Source organism: Erythrolamprus reginae, chromosome 1 (assembly GCF_031021105.1).
Source record: "Erythrolamprus reginae isolate rEryReg1 chromosome 1, rEryReg1.hap1, whole genome shotgun sequence".
Taxonomy (NCBI): domain Eukaryota; kingdom Metazoa; phylum Chordata; class Lepidosauria; order Squamata; family Dipsadidae; genus Erythrolamprus; species Erythrolamprus reginae.
The window spans coordinates 393,757,385-393,780,248 of NC_091950.1; the positions used below are offsets into that span (position 1 = coordinate 393,757,385).

At 45.4% G+C, this 22,864-nt stretch overlaps 1 protein-coding gene across 1 annotated transcript in view; it reads left to right on the plus strand.

Annotated features, from left to right (window-relative positions):
- Positions 1-405: 405 nt before the first annotated feature.
- The window catches only part of EMILIN1 (elastin microfibril interfacer 1), a 39,027-nt gene continuing 16,568 nt past the window's right edge, over positions 406-22,864 (plus strand). The window contains exons 1-3 of the mRNA XM_070734964.1: positions 406-772; positions 18,929-19,054; positions 22,308-22,501. Coding sequence (XP_070591065.1) covers positions 591-772; positions 18,929-19,054; positions 22,308-22,501 — 502 coding nt within the window. The 5' untranslated portion in view covers positions 406-590. The remainder of the gene's footprint in view (positions 773-18,928; positions 19,055-22,307; positions 22,502-22,864) is intronic.

The following is a 22,864-nucleotide window of genomic DNA, read 5'->3' on the forward strand; positions in this document are numbered from 1 at the left end:
TAGTCGGGCTTTTATGCACAACCCATTCATTCCCCCCCCCCCTGTCCATTCCTGCACACTCACACACACCCCATCCCCGTCCTGACTGTAACGAGAAGCAGATGTGAGCAAGCAGCCCAAAAACCCAGCACAGGAGGGGAGGGAGGGGGTGGGTGGCCAAGCAGGAACTGAGGCTGCAGAAAAATCCCCACTTCGGACCCAGGCTGGCTGGCGGAGGGGATGTGTGCAGAGGGCCAAGGCCGATCCAGGGGTGAGGGAGCCAGTGGTTGGGCAGGGAAGCCCAGGATAGGGAAGGCTTGTTGAGGGGGGGGGGGAGAGAGAGAGAGCAAGGCGCTGGGTCTCAGAGCTGCCAGGCAGGAAGTTGGGGGGAGTGAGCAAAACCAGCTCTGAGAAGTTTGCAAAGCTGTCAAAAGCTGTGTGAGGAGCGAGCGGCTGCACATAGCCCTGCAGGCTCGAGCGTTCAGGGAGAGGGCCAGAAAGAACGGAGGACTCCCGCTCTGCTGTCCATCCCGGACTCTGCTGCCAAGGCCTGAGGGCCATGTGCAGCTGACCCAGGGGCCCCAGGGGAAGAGGACCGGCAAGAACTGGGAATGGCCATCCCTGGCGCCACGGCATGGCTCTGCATTTGGTGGGGTCTCCTAGCCAGGGAGGTTTGGCCCATGAACTACCCTCCCAGATACAACCTCTACACGGGAAACAAACTGCCTTTCACGCAGCTCCAAGCGACGGCACAACAAGCCACCAACGGAGCCCGGGTGGCCAGTCGCCACAGGTAAGACAGGCTTCTCTGCACATTACATCAGAATGCAGGGCTGGGGCAAAAATCGAACCGTCCGGATTATGGTTCCCCCAGGAAGAATTGGGCAAAAGGAAATAAGTCAGACTTTCACAGGCATAAGGCACTTCTGGATCTGAGTTTCTGGAAAGCTGGTTACTGCTACCGCCCCAAGGGGAAGGCACTAGAAAAGATCATTTTTGTATGTTGTTGTTGCTGTTGTTATTAAAATGTATTATTATTATTAGTATTATTATTATTATTATACTTACTTACTTACTTACTTACTTACTTACTTACTTACTTACTTACTTATTAGATTTGTATGCCGCCTCTCTCCGAGGACTCAGAAATATTATTATATTATAATACACTGCTGAAAAAAAATAAAGGGAACACTTAAACAGCACGATATAACTCCAAGTAAATCAAATTTCTGTGAAATCAAACTGTCCACTTAGGAAGCAACACTGATTGACAATCAATTTCACATGCTGTTGTGCACATTCAACTTTGTACAGAACAAAGTATTGAATGAGAATATTTCATTCATTCAGATCTAGGATGTGTTATTTGAGTGTTCCCTTTATTTTTTTGAGTCGTATATTGTTGTTGTTGTTGTCGTCATCATCATCATCATCATCATCATCATCATCATCATCATCATCTATGCCGCCCTTCTCCTGAGACTCAGGGCGGCTTACAACAAGAAAAACACAAATATGTAAGAAATCCAACATTTAAAAATTCTAAAGAGATAAAAACATCAATCTTAAAATACTTATAAAATCTAAATAATTCCTATACTGAAAAACCCAGATCATTTAAAAACTGATCATCACCATTCATCCTAACATACATAATAGACTTAATCATGGGCTGGGGTAGATGTTAAAATTCAGTGGCACCAGGCCTGCCAGCAGAGGTGCGTCTTCAAGGCCTTACAAAAGACTAGGAGGGTGGGAGCAGTACGAATCTCCAGGGGGAGTTGATTCTAGAGGGCCGGGGCCACCACAGAGAAGGCTCTGTGGCAGCCTGGCCTGGCTGACGGGACCTGAAGAAGGCCAACTCTTTGGGACCTAAATGGCTGCTGGGATACACGAGGCAGAAGCCGGTCCCGCAAGCAATTCCTATGAGGGTTAAAGGATATGGAGGAGACCTAGGAGCTGTGGTTGTGCTAGAGAAGAGCCTTATTCGCTTAAGTATTGCATGTTTAAATATGGCTGGCTGCCCATCTTAGCAGTGGCAAATCTACATTGCATTGGTTGCAGGTTTAAAAGTACCCTTGGCTTATCCCACTGTGGCGCTTGGTGGGAATTGGATTCGCACTATGCCACTTTTAAATTTTAAATCTGAATTAGAGGCAGGCCAGGAATAGCCTCATAATCTCTTGCTTTTTACTGTGATGGACTTTGTGGGCTGTTATATTGTATGTTGTTATGAATGATTATACACTGGCTTGAAATCCCAAGAAAGATGCCTGATGGGGAACATGGAGAAGAGGTGGTGACAATGGTGTTTCCATAGCAACGCCCTTCAATCCCTGTCCATGTGCTTATCTTTCCCAACAGAAGGTGGAAAGAGGCTCTGGATGCAAATGAAGGGCTGAGGACTAGACCCATGCCCAACGAGATCCTAAACCATTGGTCTAGCCACCCATCCCATCAGCATCCTCTTTTGTTTGGGGTTGGGGGTGGTCTTTTCCCACAGATATGGCCTGAGTGTGGATGCTTGTGATGGAGAGTCCCGTTAGCTAGATGTATTGTAATCTGTTAATATTTATTTATTTCTATTTATTAATTGGATTTCTATGCCGGCCCTCTCTGAGGACCCGGAGTGGCTTACAACATGTAAAAACAGTAAGTTATAATACGTTCGTCTTGTTACGTCTTTTACTTTGAATATTAATAAAAATATTTTTAAAAAATAAAATAAAAACAGTAAGTTACAATACGTTAAATCCAATTAAATTAAAATTACATAAACTATATAAAATCCCTAGTTATATTAAAATCAATCACACCCATTGGTACAGCAACCATACAATCATTTCTTGGCCAGGATCTAATGTCTAATCGCCGAAAGCCTGGTGGCATAAATGAGTCCCAGCCATCGGGCCAATGCCAGCCCCGCACCCAGGCCCAGTGCAGCGCCAGCATGTACAGCGCCCACTAACACGTCCAGCTGCTGCTGTCGGTGCCTCTGCCCTGGAGCTCCCACTCACAGCCAACTGCCCCGCCACCACCACGTGGCTACTGCCCGGTGCCGCTGCTGCCGGTGCCCTCCCACTCCTATTTCGACACCTGTACGTAGTGTACGAGAAAGAGAAAGAGAGAGAGATAGCAAGAGAGAGAGAGAAAGAAAGAGAGAGAGATGGAAGGGAGAGAGAAAGAGAGGAAGGGAGGAAGGGAGAGAGAAAAAAGGAGAGGAAGGAAGAGAGAGAGAGAGAGAAAGAGAGAGATAGCAAGAGAGAGAAAGAGAGAGGGGGGAAGAGAGAAAGAGAGAGATAGTAAGAGAGAGAAAGAGAGAGGGGGGAAGAGAGAAAGAGAGAGATAGTAAGAGAGAGAAAGAGAGAGGGGGGAAGAGAGAAAGGGAGGGAGGAAGAGAGAGAGAAAGAGAGAGATAGCAAGAGAGAGAGAGAGAGATAGCAAGAGAGAGAGAAAGAGAAAGAGAGAGAGAAAGAGAGAGAGAAAAAGAGAGAGGGGGAGAGAGAAAGGGAGGGAGAGAGAGAGAAAAAAGGAGAGGAAGGAAGAGAGATATAAAGAGACCAAGAAAGGGGGAAGCAAGGAGAGAGAAAGAAAGAAAGAAAGAAAGAAAGAGACAAGGGGAAAGGAAGAGACAGAAAGAGGGAGAAAAGAGAGAGAGGAAGGGATGAAGAGAGTAAGAAAGAGGGAGGGAGAAAGAAATATATATTTTTTTGCAATTATTTTTTTTTGCGAATTTTTTCCCCCAATCTTAAAATTTGGTCACTTTAACTTAACCGGTCGCAGGGACTTTCTGAGAATAAGACTTGGGAATGGGTTGCCTTTACAGGGGAGAGGACTGTGCCTCAAGATGACCACAAAATATTTGTGGGATGTTGAGGAATTGAGATAAATGCTGAAGAATCATATAATGGAAACAGGAGACAGTGTTCCTTGGGGCGGGAGAAGGAAGTTGCTGCTTTCTCTCTACTACTTCAGAATCTTTACTAAGCTAATGTGGGGCAGGGAGGACCAGCAACAGCAGTTGAGGCTTGAATGAATATTGCTTTTTAAAAAGGGGAATTACATTCCAGGGTCAATTTGCAGCTGGTTTGGGAAATAGGAGCAGCACTGAACAGAGGTAGAAAGAAAAGGGCCTCCAGAAAATAGTAATGAATCTTGGCGAGAGTTGTAGATTAAAGGAGAAAACAAAGTAATACAAGACTTGTTCATTCATACACTCACCCTTCAATTCCTCCTCCCATCTTTACTCCATAATTTGTCCTAGTTAGGCCTCTTCTTGTGGGCTGCTTTTGGAGGTCTGGGTAATATTTATTTGTTGTTAGATTTATAGGCAGTTCTTCAGCCACACATCTATTGCAGCTTACAACAACCAAGAATAAAATCATCCATTATGAAAGCGTATTGAATCAGTGCACAAACATTACACAAAAATAGCAGCCAGACAGAAACAACATATTATCTCAGATCTCCAAAGGCTGTCAAAACCAATGAGTTTTGCCATCTGCTGGAAATTCCCAAGAGTGGGGCCTTATGGCGGCTCTCCGTGGAGGCACATAACGTTGAGCGCCAGATAGCGGGGAAAGGCTTATACGTACCGAAGCCTGGTTTGAATTGCTCCTGTTCATAATTTTGCCATAGTAATTATAGTGTAGGAAAGATTCTCAACACGGGCATACAAAACTTTCACCAGACCAATCCTTGAATACAGCTCAGCATGTCGGACATAAATACTCTAGAAAATGTCCAGAGATACTTTACTAGGAGAGCCCTCCTCTCCTCCACTCAAAACAGAATACCCTATGCAACTAGACTTACAATCCTAGGTTTAGAAAGCTTAGAACTACATCGCCTTAAACACGACCTAAGCATGGCCCATTAATGATGATGATAATGATAATGATAATGATAATGATAATAATTTATTAGATTTGTATGCCGGTCCTCTCCGAGGACTCGGAGTGGCTCACAACAGCAAAACCACAATGTACAAATCTAATGTTAAAAGCAATTTAAAACCCTTCTTATAAAAACAGTGACACAATCTAATGAACTGTACATAAAAAACCATAGTAGCTTGGGGTGTATCAGTTTCCCCATGTCTGGCGACATAGGTGGGTTTTTAGGAGCTTTCGAAAGGCAAGGAGGATGAGGGCTGTCCTAATCTCTGGAGGGAGTTGATTCCAGAGGGCCGGGGTTGCCACAGAGAAGGCTTTTCCCCTGGGTCCCGCCAGACGGCATTGTTTAGTCGACGGGACCTGGAGAAGGCCAACTCTGTGGGACCTAATTGGTCGCTGGGATTCGTGCGGTAGAATAAAATCTTCTGCTACAATGTCCTTCCTGTCAACGACTACTTCAGCTTCAACCACAACAACACACGAGCACACGACAGATACAAACTTAAAGTTAACCGCTCCAAACTCGACTGCAGGAAATACGACTTTAGTAATTGAGTAGTTGATGGATGGAACTCACTGCCTGACTCTGTAGTATCATCACCTAACCCCCAAAACTTTACCCTTAGTCTATCCATTGATTCCTAAGAGGTCACTAAGGGGCGTGCATAAGTGCACCAGAGTGCCTTCCATCCCCTGTCCTAATGTTTCTTTCTAATGTATCATGTATATAAAGATTGTTGTATCTTTGTATACTACCAATACGTACTTGAGAAAACAAACAAATAAAAATAAATAAATAAATAAACAATGTTAGAGGATCAATCCATTACCATTCCATAGGAACTTTTATTTATTTATTTATTTATTTACTTGTTTGTTTGTTTATTTTGTCTAATACACAATGAAAGTTTTAGTGGGGGTATATATATGTGTGTGTGTGTGTGTGTGTGTGTGTGTGTGTGACATGTTTTTGCTGAATTTGAAAATTAAGGGAGACTAGGATAGATCTATTTCGGCCTTATTTTGGCCTCATCAGCTAGCCATACCCTCACTGGGACTTGAACCTGCAACCTTTGCCTTGTAAGGCAGAGAATTAACCTCTAGGCTACAGTATCCAATCCTTTCAGCTCTGTACCAGGGAAGGGTTACATTTTGTGTCGAATCACCCTGGTATATTGAAGGAACATCACAGCTCCTTTTTTGCCTCTCGGCCCAACCCAGGGCCATTTCCAAGGCAGTTAATCTGTATGTGTCACATGTTTTTGCTGAATTTGAAAATTAAGGGAGACTAGGATAGATCTATTTCGGCCTTATTTTATATATACACACACACATAGTAAAATACATGATGAAGGTTATAGAGGAGATACTCATAGTAAAATATATCTATGAAAGAATAGAAAGGAAGATATAGTAATAGAACATATCAATGAAAGAATAGAAGAAGTCAACTTTCTCAAGTTGACCCTCGCTGGTATGCAGGAAATACCTACATTTCCTCTGTGAGGATAGAGAATACGATAAGGTGAGCTGGGCAAACATTAACCAGCAGGAAAGTAACTTGTTAGTTCAGACTGATCTTTTCCAATAATGGAGAGAGGCATCTCCGCCTGGCCTTTGACCTGGCTCTTTTTTAGCGGAATATCTCCTTTCAGGTTGGACTCCTCCGTGATTAAAGGCCATTAGGCCTTGAGGTTCTGTCCGAGCAAAGGTGAAAAGCATGCTCGAGGCTACTCACCTGGACTGCAACTGAGGGCTTGGTCAAGGAAAAGTAAACAAGCAGGATTCCTTCGTTTAGTACATTGCCGAAAGACAAAAGAAGAGGGAATCGCTCTGGTGCCATTTCCTCTGTTACTCAATAGTTTTAGGGGTTCACTACTATGCTACGGTAGTGGGAGATAATACATTTTCTCTCACTAGGGCAGTGGGATTCCGCGGATCATGATCAACTTGCATTGTGAGATACATTGTGCCAACCCACTGGGCACATGGCATCACTGCAGTATCCATCAGCCCATTGGGCACATGCTTTGAGGGGGTCCTATGGGTATGGTCAGGTACGCAGAACCAGTAGAAACAATTTCGCAGTAAATGAGGTTGAATGTGTGTCATTTTAGAAGAGTTGTGCGTGCATGTGTGTGTGTGTACATTACATAGTAGATAATGTATATTTTTGTATGCCTGTGTGTAATATTTATGTACACATATAGCATATATACATAGAATTAAATAGTATATTTTGGATGTTCAGTAATAGTAAGGGAAATTGTATCTCTTTGAGGCGAGGAGAGGCCAGGCCAGGCACCCTAACCCAAACCCTTGACATGAGTGATGTTAAGTTGGTCACCTTTAAGCCAATCACATGATCTTCAAGCCACCCCCAATCATGATCATCAAGCCACTCCCACCTGGTCACATGGCCAGCAAGCCACACCCACAAAATAAGCCACATCTACAGTGTGATAGTAAAAAGTTTTGCAGCCCTTCACTGTAATTTGTCAGATTTTTATATTGCCACAATTATATGATTCTCAGTAGTCTAATCATAGAAAAGGACATTAGAAGCATTGTTCTAGTCAAACACCCTAGTCAATACAGGGATCCCTTACAGCAGTGTTTCCCAACCTTGGCCACTTGAAGATATCTGGACTTCAACTCCCAGAATTCCCCAGCCAGCAAATGCTGGCTGGGGAATTCTGGGAGTTGAAGTCCAGATATCTTCAAGTGGCCAAGGTTGGGAAACACTGCCTTAGAGCCTCTCTTGACTATCTCCCCTCTGCCAGGAAAATCTCCACTGAAAGACAAGTCATTATTTATTTATTTATTAGATTTGTATGCCGCCCCTCTCCGTAGACTCGGGGCGGCTCACAACATACAATAGAACAATTCACAACAAATCTAATAAATTTAAAAAACATTTTTAAAAACCCCATTATTAAACCAGACATACACACAGACATACCATACATAAATTGTATAGGTCCGGATGGAGGGGGGGGGAATGCCTCAATTCCCCCATGCCTGACGGCAGAGGTGAGTTTTAAGGAGTTTACGGAAGGCAAGGAGGGTGGGGGCAGTTCTAATCTCCAGGGGGAGCTGGTTCCAGAGAGTCGGGGCCGCCACAGAGAAGGCTCTTCCCCTGGGACCCGCCAGACGACATTGTTTAGTCGACGGGACCCAGAGAAGGCCAACTCTGTGGGATCTAATCGGTCTCTGGGATTCGTGCGGCAGAAGGCGGTCCCGGAGATATTCTGGTCCGATGCCATGAAGGGCTTTATAGGTCATAACCAACACTTTGAATTGTGACCGGAAATTGATCGGCAACCAATGCAGACTGCGGAGTGTTGGTGTAACATGGGCATACCTAGGGAAGCCCATGATTGCTCTCGCGGCTGCATTCTGCACGATCTGAAGTTTCCGAACACTTTTGTGTCATTGCCTGTTCCATTGGCTGATAACACATATAGTCAGGAAGTTTCTCCAAAAATAAAGACTGAACTCCTTCCTTGTCATTTTAATCCATTGGTTCTGGTCTTGCCCTCTGGGCCAATGGAAAATAAATCTATTCCTTTTTCTTGTGACAGCTGTGGAGATAATTGAAGACTTCCGCTGTCAGTCTTTGGCTTTTTTCCCCCCTGTCCAGATTCTTTTACTGCTCCTCATAGGACTAAATGTTGATGAAGATTCTCAATCATCCAGGTCATGGTTGACCCAAAGGACAACTGGACTTTCTTTTTTCCTTGAAGACGTTTCACTTCCAATCCAAGGAGCTTCTTCTGTTCTCATTGAATCGTGGACGATGGAAGGATTTATATTCCTTGTAGTCATCTGGTCGTCAGCATTCTTTCTGAGAGTCATTGAGGCCACTATTGAGTAAGAATTGAAGAAGCTTCTTTGATGAAGAGCCAAACGTCTTCAAGGGAAATAAAAGTCCAGTTGCCATCTGAAAAAGCACCCTTGGGACATCATAGGGCAGTGATTTTTTAAAAAATAAATTATTTTTATTCATTCTTAACGTTTAATATACACACAACATAAAACAGTGCATAGTGAAATGTGCCCACCACCCAGACACACACACATTCCCCACCACCAAATCGGGGGTGTTTCTTATATAGTCCACTTGACCCAAGAGCAATACATCTATTTACATATTATAGAGTGATTCCAATTTATTTCTTGTAGCCTGGTCTTGGATTCTGCTCATCATATATCGTCTTACCTTGTCCCACCATCCCATCAGTTGTCCCAATTCATTATCCGAATGTATCCTTTTATCCATAATTTCAAATTGAATATGATCCACCATGTACCTATACCAATTTTGCATTGTCCATTTTGTCGCATCCTTCCAACCCAAAACTATTACCGCCTGAGCACTTTCTATTGCTGCTTGTTTTATTTCTCTAAATTCTCCCATCGCATTGCTTTTAACTAGTACTGCCATTTCCTTAGTGATTGGCCATTGTATATTTAGCATTCTATTGATATCCTCTTTCACTTTTTGCCAAAATTCATAGTGATGACAAATCTATGGCACGTGTGCCACAGGTGGCACGCAGAGCCATATCTGCTGCCACATGAGCTGTTGCTCTAGCTCAGCTCCAACCTGCTTGTGTGTGCCGGCCAGCTGATTTTTGGCTTGCACAGAGGCTCTGGGAGGGCGTTTTTGGCTTCCAGAGAGCCTCTTGGGGGATCGGAGAGGGCGTTTTTACCCTCTCCCGGCTGCAGGGGGAGGGCAAAACACGAGCCTACTGAGCCCACCAGAAGTTGGGAAACAGGCCGTTTCTCGCCTCCAGAGGGTCTCCGGGGTGTGTGGGGAAAGCTGTTTTCACCCTCCACAGGCATTGAATTATGGGTGTGGGCACTCACACATGTATGATAGCATGTGTGCAAGCACTTTTGGCACCCGAGGGAAAAAAGGTTTGCCATCACTGTCATAGGGCTATCTTTCAGACCCTTTATGGTTCCCGGTAGCCCTCATGTGAGCTTGCTCCAATGTGTTACCGTCTTTTTGAACCACGGTACCCACCTCTCCAAATTGAGTCTGTGGAAAGGAACTTCCTACCATTTGAGTCCTATATGTTGTATCCTGGAATGGCTACCTTGTAACGCTGTAAATAGTTTGTTCCTCTTTTCCAGCGCTGTCTGAGCCCAAGCAGGAAGTCGCTCCTGATTGGCTCAGACGCGGCCGGCTCTAGCTTTGGCGGGAACCGCAAAAGTATAAAAGAAGCGGTTTCTCCCGGCAGAGCCAGTCGGTACTCGCTGAATTGTCACTTTACCTTGCTGAGCTGTCACTTGTTCTCTGAGCTGAATAAAAGTACCGATTGCTCAAAACCCTGTCTCTGGGTCTACTTCACTGGCGACGAACGAACGGAAGAAACTTCGCGTGCAACATGGACAAAATCCAGATCGGCCAGGCTCCAGAACTCTTCGATTCCGAGAAAATGACATGGGACGAGTACATGGCCACCTTCGAGATATTCCTCGAGGCGGCGGGAATGCAGGACGCCGGAGCCGATCGCAGACGGGCTATTTTTCTCAACTACTGCGGCGCAGAGATCCGTAGACTTGCCCAAACTCTCACCGAACCAGAACAAGCAAGAGCCACAGCGTGGGACGTCCTTCAACAGAAACTAGCGAGCCATTTCAAACCAACCAGACCAGCCATGGTTTACCGGCATCAATTTCACATGATGGCTCAGAGAGAAACCGAGTCGATCAGCCAATTTACAACGCGGCTTCGAACGGTACTTGCTCAATGCAAGTTTCAAGACCCGGAAGCTCGCCTCACCGACGCCTTGGTTTTCGGCATGAGGAGCAACACAGTGAGAAATAAACTCCTCACCGAAGAAGAGCCGACTCTACAAACCGTGATTAAATTAGCGCAAACCGCGGAAGCAGCCGACGCAGCGGCAAGAGAATTAAAAGAGCACGGAAGGCGAGAAATCATTGCCAAAATCGACGCCGAGTCTCCCAGCGCCATGGGAACAGACGACCGCAGCCAGCCAACTAGCAACGGGGACAACTGCCTCCTCCTGCAAGACCAGCCGAGACACCCTAGAGCTACTCACCCAGCCCCCTGCGCGGGCTGCCGGGGAAATCACCAGCGCCATCGATGCCCTTTCCGAGACGCTACTTGCCACCGTTGCAACCGGAGAGGCCACATCGCCATCGCATGCAGGGCAACGGCACCAGAAGAAACGTTTGCCACACAACAATACCAGCGACCTCAAAACCACCACCCCCAATCGCGAGAAAGGAGACCGTTCCGCAACTCGGGTCAAAGGAACTACTCCACCGCTAACCGAGACTACAATAGAGGTAACTCTCAATTTTCCGTGAATAACACGGCAACCAAAAAGGGGGCTAAAATTGTTATCTCATTGTTACTAAATAACCAGCCTTGCTCAATGGAGCTGGATACGGGCTCGAGATATACCATCATGCCCTGGGAAAAATTTAAGCTATATATGCCTAATGTGTCTAAGGCTGACCTAATTCAAACCTCGTTGGTGATCAGAGACTTCCAAGGGGGGGGTAATCTCAGTCCTGGGAACAGCAAATGTACCTATTGCATTTAAGAATGTTAAATGTACCCTTCCCATGCTTATTGTGACGGGGGCCAAACACTCCCTGCTAGGTCTAGCGTGGATGGAACCGTTGGGGATCGAAATTTCGGGTGTGTGTAATGTAAACTGTGATATTATGCCTAACTTTGTGAAAGAGTTCCCTGAAGTGTTCAGCCCCACCTTGGGATTGTATAAGGGACCCCCTATATCTTTCTCTATTGACCCCAAGGTCCCACCGGTTAGACTGAAACCTCGCAGGGTCCCCCTTCCGCTTCTCCCCAAGCTAGACATACAGCTGGACAAACTCATTAGTCAAGGTATCTTGGTCCCTGTGGAACAGGGGCCATGGGAAACTCCCATAGTGACACCCCTGAAGCCAGATGGCTCCTTAAGAGTTTGCGCTGATTACAAATCAACCCTGAATAAGGCACTCCAACACCACCCCTACCCCATTCCGGTTGTGCAACAACTCTTACACTCCCTGGGGGAGGGGAAAAGGTTCGCAAAGATCGACCTGGCGCAGGCTTACCAGCAACTTCCGGTCGATGAACAAACAGCAAACGCTCAAACGATTGTAACGCACAGGGGGGCTTTCAAATGCACGAGGTTACAGTTTGGGGTAAGCATAGCCCCAGGAATATTCCAGAGCATCATGGAACGCCTATTGTCAGGGGTAAATGGGGCAATTCCATATTTTGATGACATCTTAATTGCAGGGGAAAACCAGGAACAAGTGAACAAAAGAATAAGGGAAGTACTTAAGAGGCTACAGGACAAAGGGTTACGAATCAAGCCTGATAAATGTGTCTGGGGAACTGACAGTATTGAATTCCTTGGGTATAAGATAGATAAAGAAGGTATCCACCCCACATCAGAGAAGCTGAGAGCAATTAGAGAAGCCCCAGAGCCACGAGATAAGAGTGAGTTGCAGGCATTTTTGGGCCTCCTTAATTTTTATTCCGTTTTTTTAAAGCAGAAGGCAACAGTAGCAGAGCCTCTCCATCGTTTACTCCAGAAGGAAGCCCGCTGGACATGGGGGAAAACTGAACGTGAAGCTTTTTGTCAAATAAAAAATTTATTAACTTCTAAAAGCGTAGTAGTCCAATATAGTGCTTCACTACCCATTAGGCTCACGTGCGACGCTTCGCCGTACGGCATAGGAGGAGTTTTAGCTCACGTTCTACCCAATAAGACAGAGGCCCCAATAGCATTTTTTTCAAGAACCATGACCAGCACAGAGAGAAATTATAGCCAGTTAGACAAGGAGGCTCTAGCATTAGTGGCAGGGGTAAAGAAGTTTCACAATTACATTTTTGGAAGAAGCTTTGAGCTAGTCACTGACCACAAACCCCTACTAGGCCTGCTAGCCCCCAACAAGCCCACTCCACCTTTTATGTCTCCAAGACTAATCAGATGGGCCCTTTTCCTCTCAGGGTATCAGTATGAGCTCACCCACAAGGGGGGGAAGGAAATCAATCATGCAGACGGCCTCAGCAGATGCCCCATAGCAGACTTAGTAGAAGACCCTGTTCCTGCCACAGATGTGCTAATGATAGAACTCGAGGAAAACCCACTAACCACAGCAAAAGAGGTAGCTGCACACACGCAGCAAGACCAAATCCTTAAACAAGTGGTGAACTGTGTTCTAAAGGGATGGCAAAATGATATTGTTAAACCTGAATTGTGTGATTTTAAAAACAAAAGGCTTGAATTATCATATGTAAAAGGTTGTTTGCTGTGGGGGGATAGAGTGATCATCCCCAAACGCCTAAGGGAAAAGGTACTCAGAATGTTACACGTGGGCCATCCTGGGATTGTCAGGATGAAGAGCCTAGCAAGGGGGCATTTATGGTGGCCAGGGCTAGATGCTGATATTGAAAGTTGGGTTTCAAAGTGTGACCCATGCCAAGAGTCAAGGCCCAGTCCCCCCAAAACAACTCCGGCTGAGTGGGAACAGCCTGCTGGTCCTTGGTCTAGGATCCACATTGATTTTGCTGGCCCAGTGGGGTCTCAGTACTTTCTAATAGTGGTTGATGCCTTCTCCAAATGGTTGGAAATAATAGCAATGAACAACATAACCACAAGTGCCACTATCAAGGTATTGAGCAGACTGTTTGCATCCCATGGTTGCCCTGATCTCTTAGTGTCTGACAATGGGCCACAGCTAACAGCCAGGCAATTCGAATTATTCCTAGATGGCCTAGGGGTCAGGCATGCCCTCATCTCGCCTTACTCGCCCTGGGCTAACGGGTTGGCAGAACGTTACGTAAGGGTGGCAAAGGAGGCATTGCACAGGTCAGGCCCTGGGGATGTGCAACAGAACTTGGACCAATTCTTATTAACCCAGCACATTACCCCTAACTCGCACACACATGTAAGCCCTGCAGAGTTATTGATGGGAAGAAAGTTGAGGTCACCATTAGACAGGTTAAATCCAAGGTTCTGTGTTAATAATAACCAAATGTGTATGAAACCAGAAAGAGAAATGTATTTGGGACAAAATGTATATGTAAAATGTTTTGATGGAAATGTAAACTGGATGAAGGGAATTATTGTTAAGCAAAACGCACCCAAGACTTATGTTGTTAAACTGGAGGATGGTCGTTTGTGGAAACGACACATAGACCACATTCGGAAACGAACTGAAAATCAATTGCAACAAACCGCTGACTTGGACTCTCCCCCCTCAACAGACTTTAGTACATTGCCCGAACTAATAAACACGCAAAGAGACTTATCGGGCCAGGGGGAACCATCCAGCGACGCCGAGCCATCCTCGTCCTCCGAAGCCTTCGTTGGGCCCGCCAGGCCAAGTCCGCCGCACCGGGAGAGCAGCGGCGAGCCATCCTCCACAGTCAGTGGCGAAGGAGAAATTGGACTGCGCAGGTCAGCGCGAGAGCCTCGGAGGCCTCACCGATTGGACGACTTCGTCACATGGCTTTCTTGATGGATGAGTCCAACTATGAGGGGAGGGGTGTTGTATCCTGGAATGGCTACCTTGTAACGCTGTAAATAGTTTGTTCCTCTTTTCCAGCGCTGTCTGAGCCCAAGCAGGAAGTCGCTCCTGATTGGCTCAGACGCGGCCGGCTCTAGCTTTGGCGGGAACCGCAAAAGTATAAAAGAAGCGGTTTCTCCCGGCAGAGCCAGTCGGTACTCGCTGAATTGTCACTTTACCTTGCTGAGCTGTCACTTGTTCTCTGAGCTGAATAAAAGTACCGATTGCTCAAAACCCTGTCTCTGGGTCTACTTCACTATACTCATAGTAATACAATGCAAGATAGCATAAGTTATGCATGGTATGCTTGTGTGTATGTTTGGTTTTATAATAAGGGTTTTTAGTTGTTTTATTATTGGATTGTTACATGCTGTTTTTATCATTGTTGTTAGCCGCCCCGAGTCTACGGAGAGGGGTGGCATACAAATCCAATAAATAAAAAAAATTAAAATAAAATAAATTTGCATTTTTTAGCAGCTGCCCCACATTGCTGGCTCAACATGGTCAATAGCCACAGATTCTTTTCAGATGTTCTATTTCGGAGCCAAGTCTCCCACATTCCATACCAGTGATGGCGAACCTATGGCATGGATGCCACAAGTGGCACACAGAGCCATATCTGCTGGCATGCAAGCCGTTGCCTTAACTCAGCTCCAGTACGCAGGTGCGCCCCGGCCAGTTGATTTTCAGCTCATATGGAGGCTCTGGGAGGGGATTTTTGGCTTCCGGGGAGCCTCCGGGGGGGATGGCGTTTTTGCCCTCCCCAGGCTCCAGGGAAGCCTCTACAGCCTGTGAAGGGTGAAAAACGGGCCTACCAGACCCACCAGAAATTTGGGAAATGGGATTTTAGGCCTCCAGAAGGGCTCCTAGGGGCAGGGGAGGAATTTTCGCCCCCCCCAGGCATTGGATTATGGGTGTGAACACTCACACAGGTTGATAGTATGTGCACACGAGGTTTCAGCACCCAAGAGAAAAAAGGTTTGCCATCACTGTCCTATACTGTCTTACTGTCCTACTATCAGTAATGGGCTGCCAAAATTTTTACTGCCACACTGTGGGCATGGCTTATTTTGTGGGTGTGGCTTGATGGCCATGTGACCAGGTAGGAGTGGCTTGCCAGCCATGGGATCAGGTGGGAGTGGTTTGACAATCATGTGACCGGGGGTGGCTTAAAGTAGTAGTAGTTTAGTAGTTTATTAGATTTGTATGCCGCCCCTCTCCGAAGACTCGGGGCGGCTCACAACATAATAGTGATACAATACATTACAAATCTAATAGTAAAAGTTAAATCAGTTTAAAAATATTAATACATATTAAAATCCCTAACTATACAATCATACACATTCAACCTAATCCATCATACAGTGAGGCCGAAAACATAATAAAAAGGTGGAGAAGGTGGTAATTATCCCCACGCCTGGCGACAAAAGTGGGTCTTCAGCATTTTACGGAAGGCGAGGAGGGTGGGGGCTATTCGAATCTCTGGAGGGAGTTGATTCCAGAGGCCCGGGGCCGCCACAGAGAAGGCTCTTCCCTTGGGTCCTGCCAGCCAACATTGTTTGGACGACGAGACCTGGAGAAGGTCTACTCTGTGGGACCTAACCGGTCGCTGGGATTCGTGCAGCAGAAGGTGGTCTCAGAGATATTCTGGTCCGATGCCATGTAGGGCTTTATAGGTCATAACCAACACTTTGAATTGTGACCGGAAACTGATTGGCAGCCAATGCAGGTCATGTGACTGGGTGGGAGTGGCTTACCAACCAAGATAAGTTGATTATGTCACATTATTTGAATAGCCACAAAAAGGACAAATGAGAGACAACATTATTTGTTGAAGAACATAGTAACATTTTAAGATTTTGTATTGAACCCACAAGGTTCAGTATGATAACAGATTAGGCAAGCAGCTCAATTTTCTTTAATTGCAATAACAGTTCAGTTCTCCGATAATGATTAAAATGATTAAAGCGTTTATGAGTAAAAACATACTATTTAATTATTTCTTATTTTAAAAGTAATTAAGGATCATACTAAGGTACTAGAGAAGGAAGGACAATAAAAAACTATTAAGTATTCAATACATAGTGCATAAACTTACTACCCCCACTGTGTTGTCCATTATCAGCCCATCACTGATAACCAAGGCCCAGTTCTGTAGCTCAGCACCAAGATTCTCCACTCAGTATCTCTTTTGGTCTTTATCAAAGTCTCTTTGTTTAAAGCAATAATAGCAACAACAAAGATGAGTCTTTTAGTTTAGATTAACATCAAAGTATGCGTAGGCACATCTGCCTCTGGCTTTCGCTTGAATCCCATGCTTTGTTTTGGGGATTTATTTAAAAACAAGCATTAAAATTTAAGGCCTCTCTCAAATCCTTATCTCTCTAGTTCAGTGCTTGTCAAACAGTGGGACGGGCTTCCCTGGGGGGCGTGCAGAACGATGCCAAGAGGTGGGGCATGTGACCCCAGGAATGTGATTTTTTTTTGCCGCAGAGAGCAGGGTTTTTTTGCACCGAACAATAGCACACAGCACAGAGCAGGAGATATGAAGTGCAGATAACAAACTCTTAAGAGACACCATGGAAAAATATTTAACAGGGATGAAAAGAAAGGAGGAGAGAGACGGAGATAATGAGACAAACGTAAGTCTCCCGAAAGCTAAGACGGGGAAATACGACGAAGCGTATGTAGCGCTTGGCTTCACTGTGAATACGGTGGGAGACGAGGAAAGACTATGTCTAAAAATGTTGGCAGTGGACAGCATGAAGCTAAATACATTAAGGCGTCACCAAAACACATTGCACTCCAACCACGCTGATAAGCCATTTGAGATTTTTCGGCGAAAACATGTTGAATACAATACCTGTATTGCACAAAATTGTCCCAGTGGAGAGTTAGAGGGGCACGAAATTTTATTTATTTGTTTGTTGTTTGTTTTGTAACATATGTATTGGTGGTATACCAACATATAATATTTATATACATGATACTAGTAAAAGAGAAATTGTCCCAAGGACAATTCCATCTGTCCGTCCATTACCCTGTGGGGGGAATCACTAACCCCCTCAGAGAGGGTCCGCAACTTGGGCGTCCTCCTCAATCCACAGCTCACATTAGAGAAACATCTTTCAGCTGTGGCGAGGGGGTCGTTTGCCCAGGTTCACCTGGTGCACCAGTTGCAGCCCTATCTGGACCGGGGGTCACTGCTCACAGTCACTCATGCCCTCATCACCTCGAGGTTCGACTACTGTAATGCTCTCTACATGGGGCTACCTTTGAAAAGTGTTCTGAAACTTCAGATCGTGCAGAATGCAGCTGCGAGAGCAATCATGGGCTTCCCCAAATATGCCTATGTCACACCAACACTCCGCAGTCTGCATTGATTGCCGATCAGTTTCCGGTCACAATTCAAAGTGTTGGTTATGACCTATAAAGCCCTTCATGGCACCGGACCAGATTATCTCCGGGACTGCCTTCTGCCGCACGAATCCCAGCAACCAGTTAGGTCCCACAGTGTGGGCCTTCTCCGAGTCTGGTCAACTAAACAATGTTGTTTGGCGGGACCCATGGGAAGAGCCTTCTCTGTGGCGGCCCCGGCCCTCTGGAAGTAACTCCCCCCAGAGATTAGAATTGCCCCCACCCTCCTCGCCTTTTGTAAGCTCCTTAAAACCCACCTCTGCCATCAGGCATGGGGGAACTGAGATATTCTTTCCCCCTAGGCCTTTACAATTTATGCATGGTATGTTTGTATGTATGTTTGGTTTTATAAATAAGGGTTGTTAGTTGTTTTAGTATTGGATTGTTACATGCTGTTTTTATCACTGTTGTTAGCCGCCCCGAGTTCACGGAGAGGGGCGGCATACAAATCCAATGAATAAATAAATAAATTAGGACAGAGGACAGAAGGCACTCTGGTGCACTTATGCACGCCCCTTACTGACCTCTTAGGAATCGGGAGAGGTCTATAAACTATAAACTATAAAGTAAACTATAAATGTTTACTTTTTACTGGGGGGGGGGGATAACAGAAAATAATTGAGAAGCACTGCTCTAGAGGCTGAATCTTGTGCCAAATATGTTAAAGCAACGTTGCTCTTTATCTTTAGCAATGTGGAATAGTAAGAAACGTGTTACTCAGAGAATCTCCCTGAAAACTTCAGCCTCACTCATACCTGAATTAGAGCATCTCCTGTATGTGGGAATCTGGAAGTGGGGTAGATTTCGGGCAGTGATGGGCTATCAAAATTTTTACTACCACACTGTGGGCGTGGCTTATGCATTTTGTTTCAACATCTTTCAGTGCAAATTGGGTGCTCTTGGGTGGAGCTCCAAATTTTGCTACCGGTAGGGCATACCTGACCATCCCCGTAGGAGCCCATCACTGATTTCGGGGTTCGCTACTCTTTGCTGTGCAAGTGGGCTGTAGTAGAACAAAATAACTCCGTTGTGGATCAACCCAACCTTCTTTTGTTGCACCATTGCAGGAATTGGTGTGCCTATGTGGTATCCCGGACTGTGAGCTGTGTGGTGGAGGATGGAGTCGACACCTACGTGAAACCAGATTATCAACCATGTGCCTGGGGACAACTCCAGTGTCCTCGTGTTGTCACGTGAGTGAGGGGCAAGCAGGGAAAAGGGAACACCCGTGCAAGTCACTGTAGATCTCTTACCGTTTCCGGTCACTGCAGAGCCCTGGTCAGACCCCATCTGGAGTACTGCATTCATTTCTGGTCACCACACTTCAAAAGAGACATAGAAACTCTGGAGAAGGTGCAGAAAAGAGCAACCAAAATGATTAGGGGACTAGAAACCAAGACTTATGAAGAGAGATTGCTGGAACTGGGCATGGATCACCTAGAGAAGGGAAGGGCCAGGGGGGACATGATAGCAGTCTACAGGTACTTGAGGGGTTGCCACAGAGAGGAGGGGATCACACTGTTTTTCAGGGCACCAGAGGGCCAGATGAGGAACAATGATTGGAAGCTGACCAAGGAGAGACTCAACGTAGAAATAGGGAAGAACTTCCTGACGGTCAGAGCCAGTGGAACGGCCTTGCCAGCGGAGGTTGTGAACGCCCCCAACTCTCAACACATTCAAGAAGAGATTGAACTGTCACTTGGCTGGGGTGCTGTGGGATTTCCTGCTTGAGCAAGGGGTTGGACTTGATGACCTGCAAGGTCCCCTTCAAGATAGATAGATAGATAGATAGATAGATAGATAGATAGATAGATAGATAGATAGATAGATAGATAGATAGATAGATGGATGATAGACAGACAGACAGACAGACAGACAGACAGATAGATAGATAGATAGATAGATAGATAGATAGATAGATAGATAGATAGAGAGGGGGGGAGGGGGGTTGGACTTGAAAACACCCATAGAGCAAACAGAACACATTTGTCCCCCTGCTCAGTCGCATTGATCCCAGCCTCCCTGGCAGGTTGGCTTGCTAGCTGGGTGGAGTAAGAGGTCATGACTTCTCTGGGCAAACAGGGGAAGAGAGGCTATTTGCCTGGGGCTTTTGCCTGGCACGTGCCCAGTCCATTGGGGAAATGGCACTGATCCCAGGACCAATAAAAGTTAATGGGCCATGCACGTGAAAGTGATCTGCTGCCTCCTAGCGGTCATCTTTGGAATTGCAAACGTTTTACTTCCCAGTGTAGACTACATCTGAAGGATTTCTGGTTTGAAATCCTGCTTAAGCATTAAGCAGGTTTGATCCTGTTTAGTTTTCTTAGATCAGTCACTGTCAAGCCTATTTGAGTCAGGGTGGTGCAGTATGCAGTAATGTAGGCTACTTCTGCTGAAGACCAGCTGCCAGCAGTTTGGCAGATCGAATCTCAGCAGGCTCAAGGTTGACTCAGCCTTCCATCCTTCCGAGGTGTGTAAAATGAGGACCTGGATTGTTGGGGGGCAATATGTTGACTCTCTGTAAACCGCTTAAAGAGGGCTGTAAAACACTGTAAAGCAGTATATAAGTCTAAATGCTATTGCTATTGCTATTGTCCAGGAAGAGAGATCACGTTTGTTAAAACTAGAGGAGCTTTTAGCTTTTTTCAAAGGGATCTTTTTTATTTATTTATTTGTTTGTTTGGTTTGGTTTGGTTTGGTTTGGTTTGGTTTGGTTTGATTTGATTATTTGTATGCCGCCCCTCTCCGTGGACTCGGGATGGCTCACAACATTTCAACAGTAAAACAGCATACAAAATACAATTGGATCCAATTAATATAGTTATTATAAAAACAGTATAAAAGCTGAATATCAATCATTTATTCAATACGAACCAAACATACTAGGCATTCAGTGGCCAGAGGCTGGGATCTAATGACCCCAAGCCTGGCAGCATAAATAAGTTTTCAAATTCTTACGAAAGGCAAGGAGGGTTAGAGCACCACGAATCTCTGGGGGGAGCTGATTCCAGAGGGCCGGGCCCCCCACAGAGAAGGCTCTTCCCCTAGGCCCCGCCAAACAACATTGTCTAGTTGACGGGACGTGGAGAAGGCCGATTCTGTGGGACATAACCGGACGCTGGGATTCATGTGGCAGAAGGCAGTCTTGTAAGTAATCTGGTCCAATGCCATGTAGGGCTTTATAGGTTATGACCAACACTTTGATTTGTGTTCAGAAACAAATTGGTAGCCAATGCAGTCGAGCTCTGACTGGCCATGGGTGAAAAGAATGAAAAGTCTGTTTGTTTGTTTGTTTGTTTGTTTGTTTGTTTGTTTGTTCATAGAAACATAGAAACATAGAAGTCTGACGGCAGAAAAAGACCTCATGGTCCATCTAGTCTGCCCTTATACTATTTTCTGTATTTTATCTTAGGATGGATATATGTTTATCCCAGGCATGTTTAAATTCAGTTACTGTGGATTTATCTACCACATCTGCTGGAAGTTTGTTCCAAGGATCTACTACTCTTTCAGTAAAATAATATTTTCTCATGTTGCTTTTGATCTTTCCCCCAACTAACTTCAGATTGTGTCCCCTTGTTCTTGTGTTCACTTTCCTATTAAAAACACTTCCCTCCTGGACCTTATTTAACCCTTTAATATATTTAAATGTTTCGATCATGTCCCCCCTTTTCCTTCTGTCCTCCAGACTATACAGATTGAGTTCATTAAGTCTTTCCTGATACGTTTTATGCTTGTTTGTTTGTTTGTTTGTTTGTTTGTTTGTTTGTTTGTTTGTTTGTTTGTTTATTTATTTATTTATTTATTTATTTATTTATTTATTTATTTATTTATTTATTTATTTATTTATTTATTTTGTCCAATACACAATAATGCACAATGAGGGTTATAGAGGATATAATCAGGTAGAATGTATTAAAGGGAGAATAGAGGAGAAAATAAAGGAATAAAATATAACTATGAGAGAATAGCAGAAAAAGATATAAGGATAGAAGAGAGGATATAGGAGATATGGGAGAGACTATAGGACAGGGGTCAGGAATGGTAGGCACACTGGTGCACTTATGTACACCCCTTACTGACCTCTTAGGAACTTGGTGAGGTCAACTGTCCATGGGTGAAAAGAATGCTGTACAGCAGAGGTCTCCAACCCTGGCAACTTTAAGCCTAACGGACTTCAATTCCCAGAATTCCCCAGCCAGCAAAGCTGGCTGGGGAATTCTGGGAGTTGAAGTCTGTTAGGCTAAAAGTTGCCAAGGTTGGAGACCCCTGCTGTCAAGAACAACCTCACCCTAGTAAGGAAATACGTAATTCTAGCAGTTTGCTTAGCAGCTGCCTGCCAAGAATATTATTACTTCTCCAAGCCAATAGCTAACCCGCCCAAAAAAGACCCCTGCCTCACTTCTTACTCCGGGCACAAATCCTCTTGTCTCTTTCTTCTACCAGATACCGGAGTTTTGTGCGCCCACGGTATAAGGTGGCCTACAAGATGGTCTCAGACTTGGAGTGGCGTTGCTGCCCTGGCTACTCAGGTGATGACTGTGCTGAAAGCGGGACGCTACTTACTACCAATCGACCACGACCTCAGCCTGGTCGACCTAACCTCTCCGGCGTTGGCAACCCACTCAGTGGTGGTGAAGGTAAATTGAAAAGGTGTAAATAAAGTTTCCAGTTGGCTGTGGTGATAGGATTGCTATCTTTAAAAAAACCCAAAACCTATATTCTTCCCCTTGTGTGGTAGCTCCCACCCACCCAGTGATAGGCTGCCCAAATTTTTACTGCCACACTATGGGTGTGGTTTATTTTGCGGGTGTGGCTTGCCGGCCATGTGACCAGGTGGGAGTGGCTTGACAATCATGTGACCGGGGTGGCCTCCAAACGTGACCTCCAGGAAGGACGTCTTTGTGACGTCAAAGCTCCGCCCATGGAATTCCCTATTGGGATTTCCCACCTCCGTTTCAGCCTCCAGATCGGCCGAAAACGCCACTGCTGATTGCAGAAAC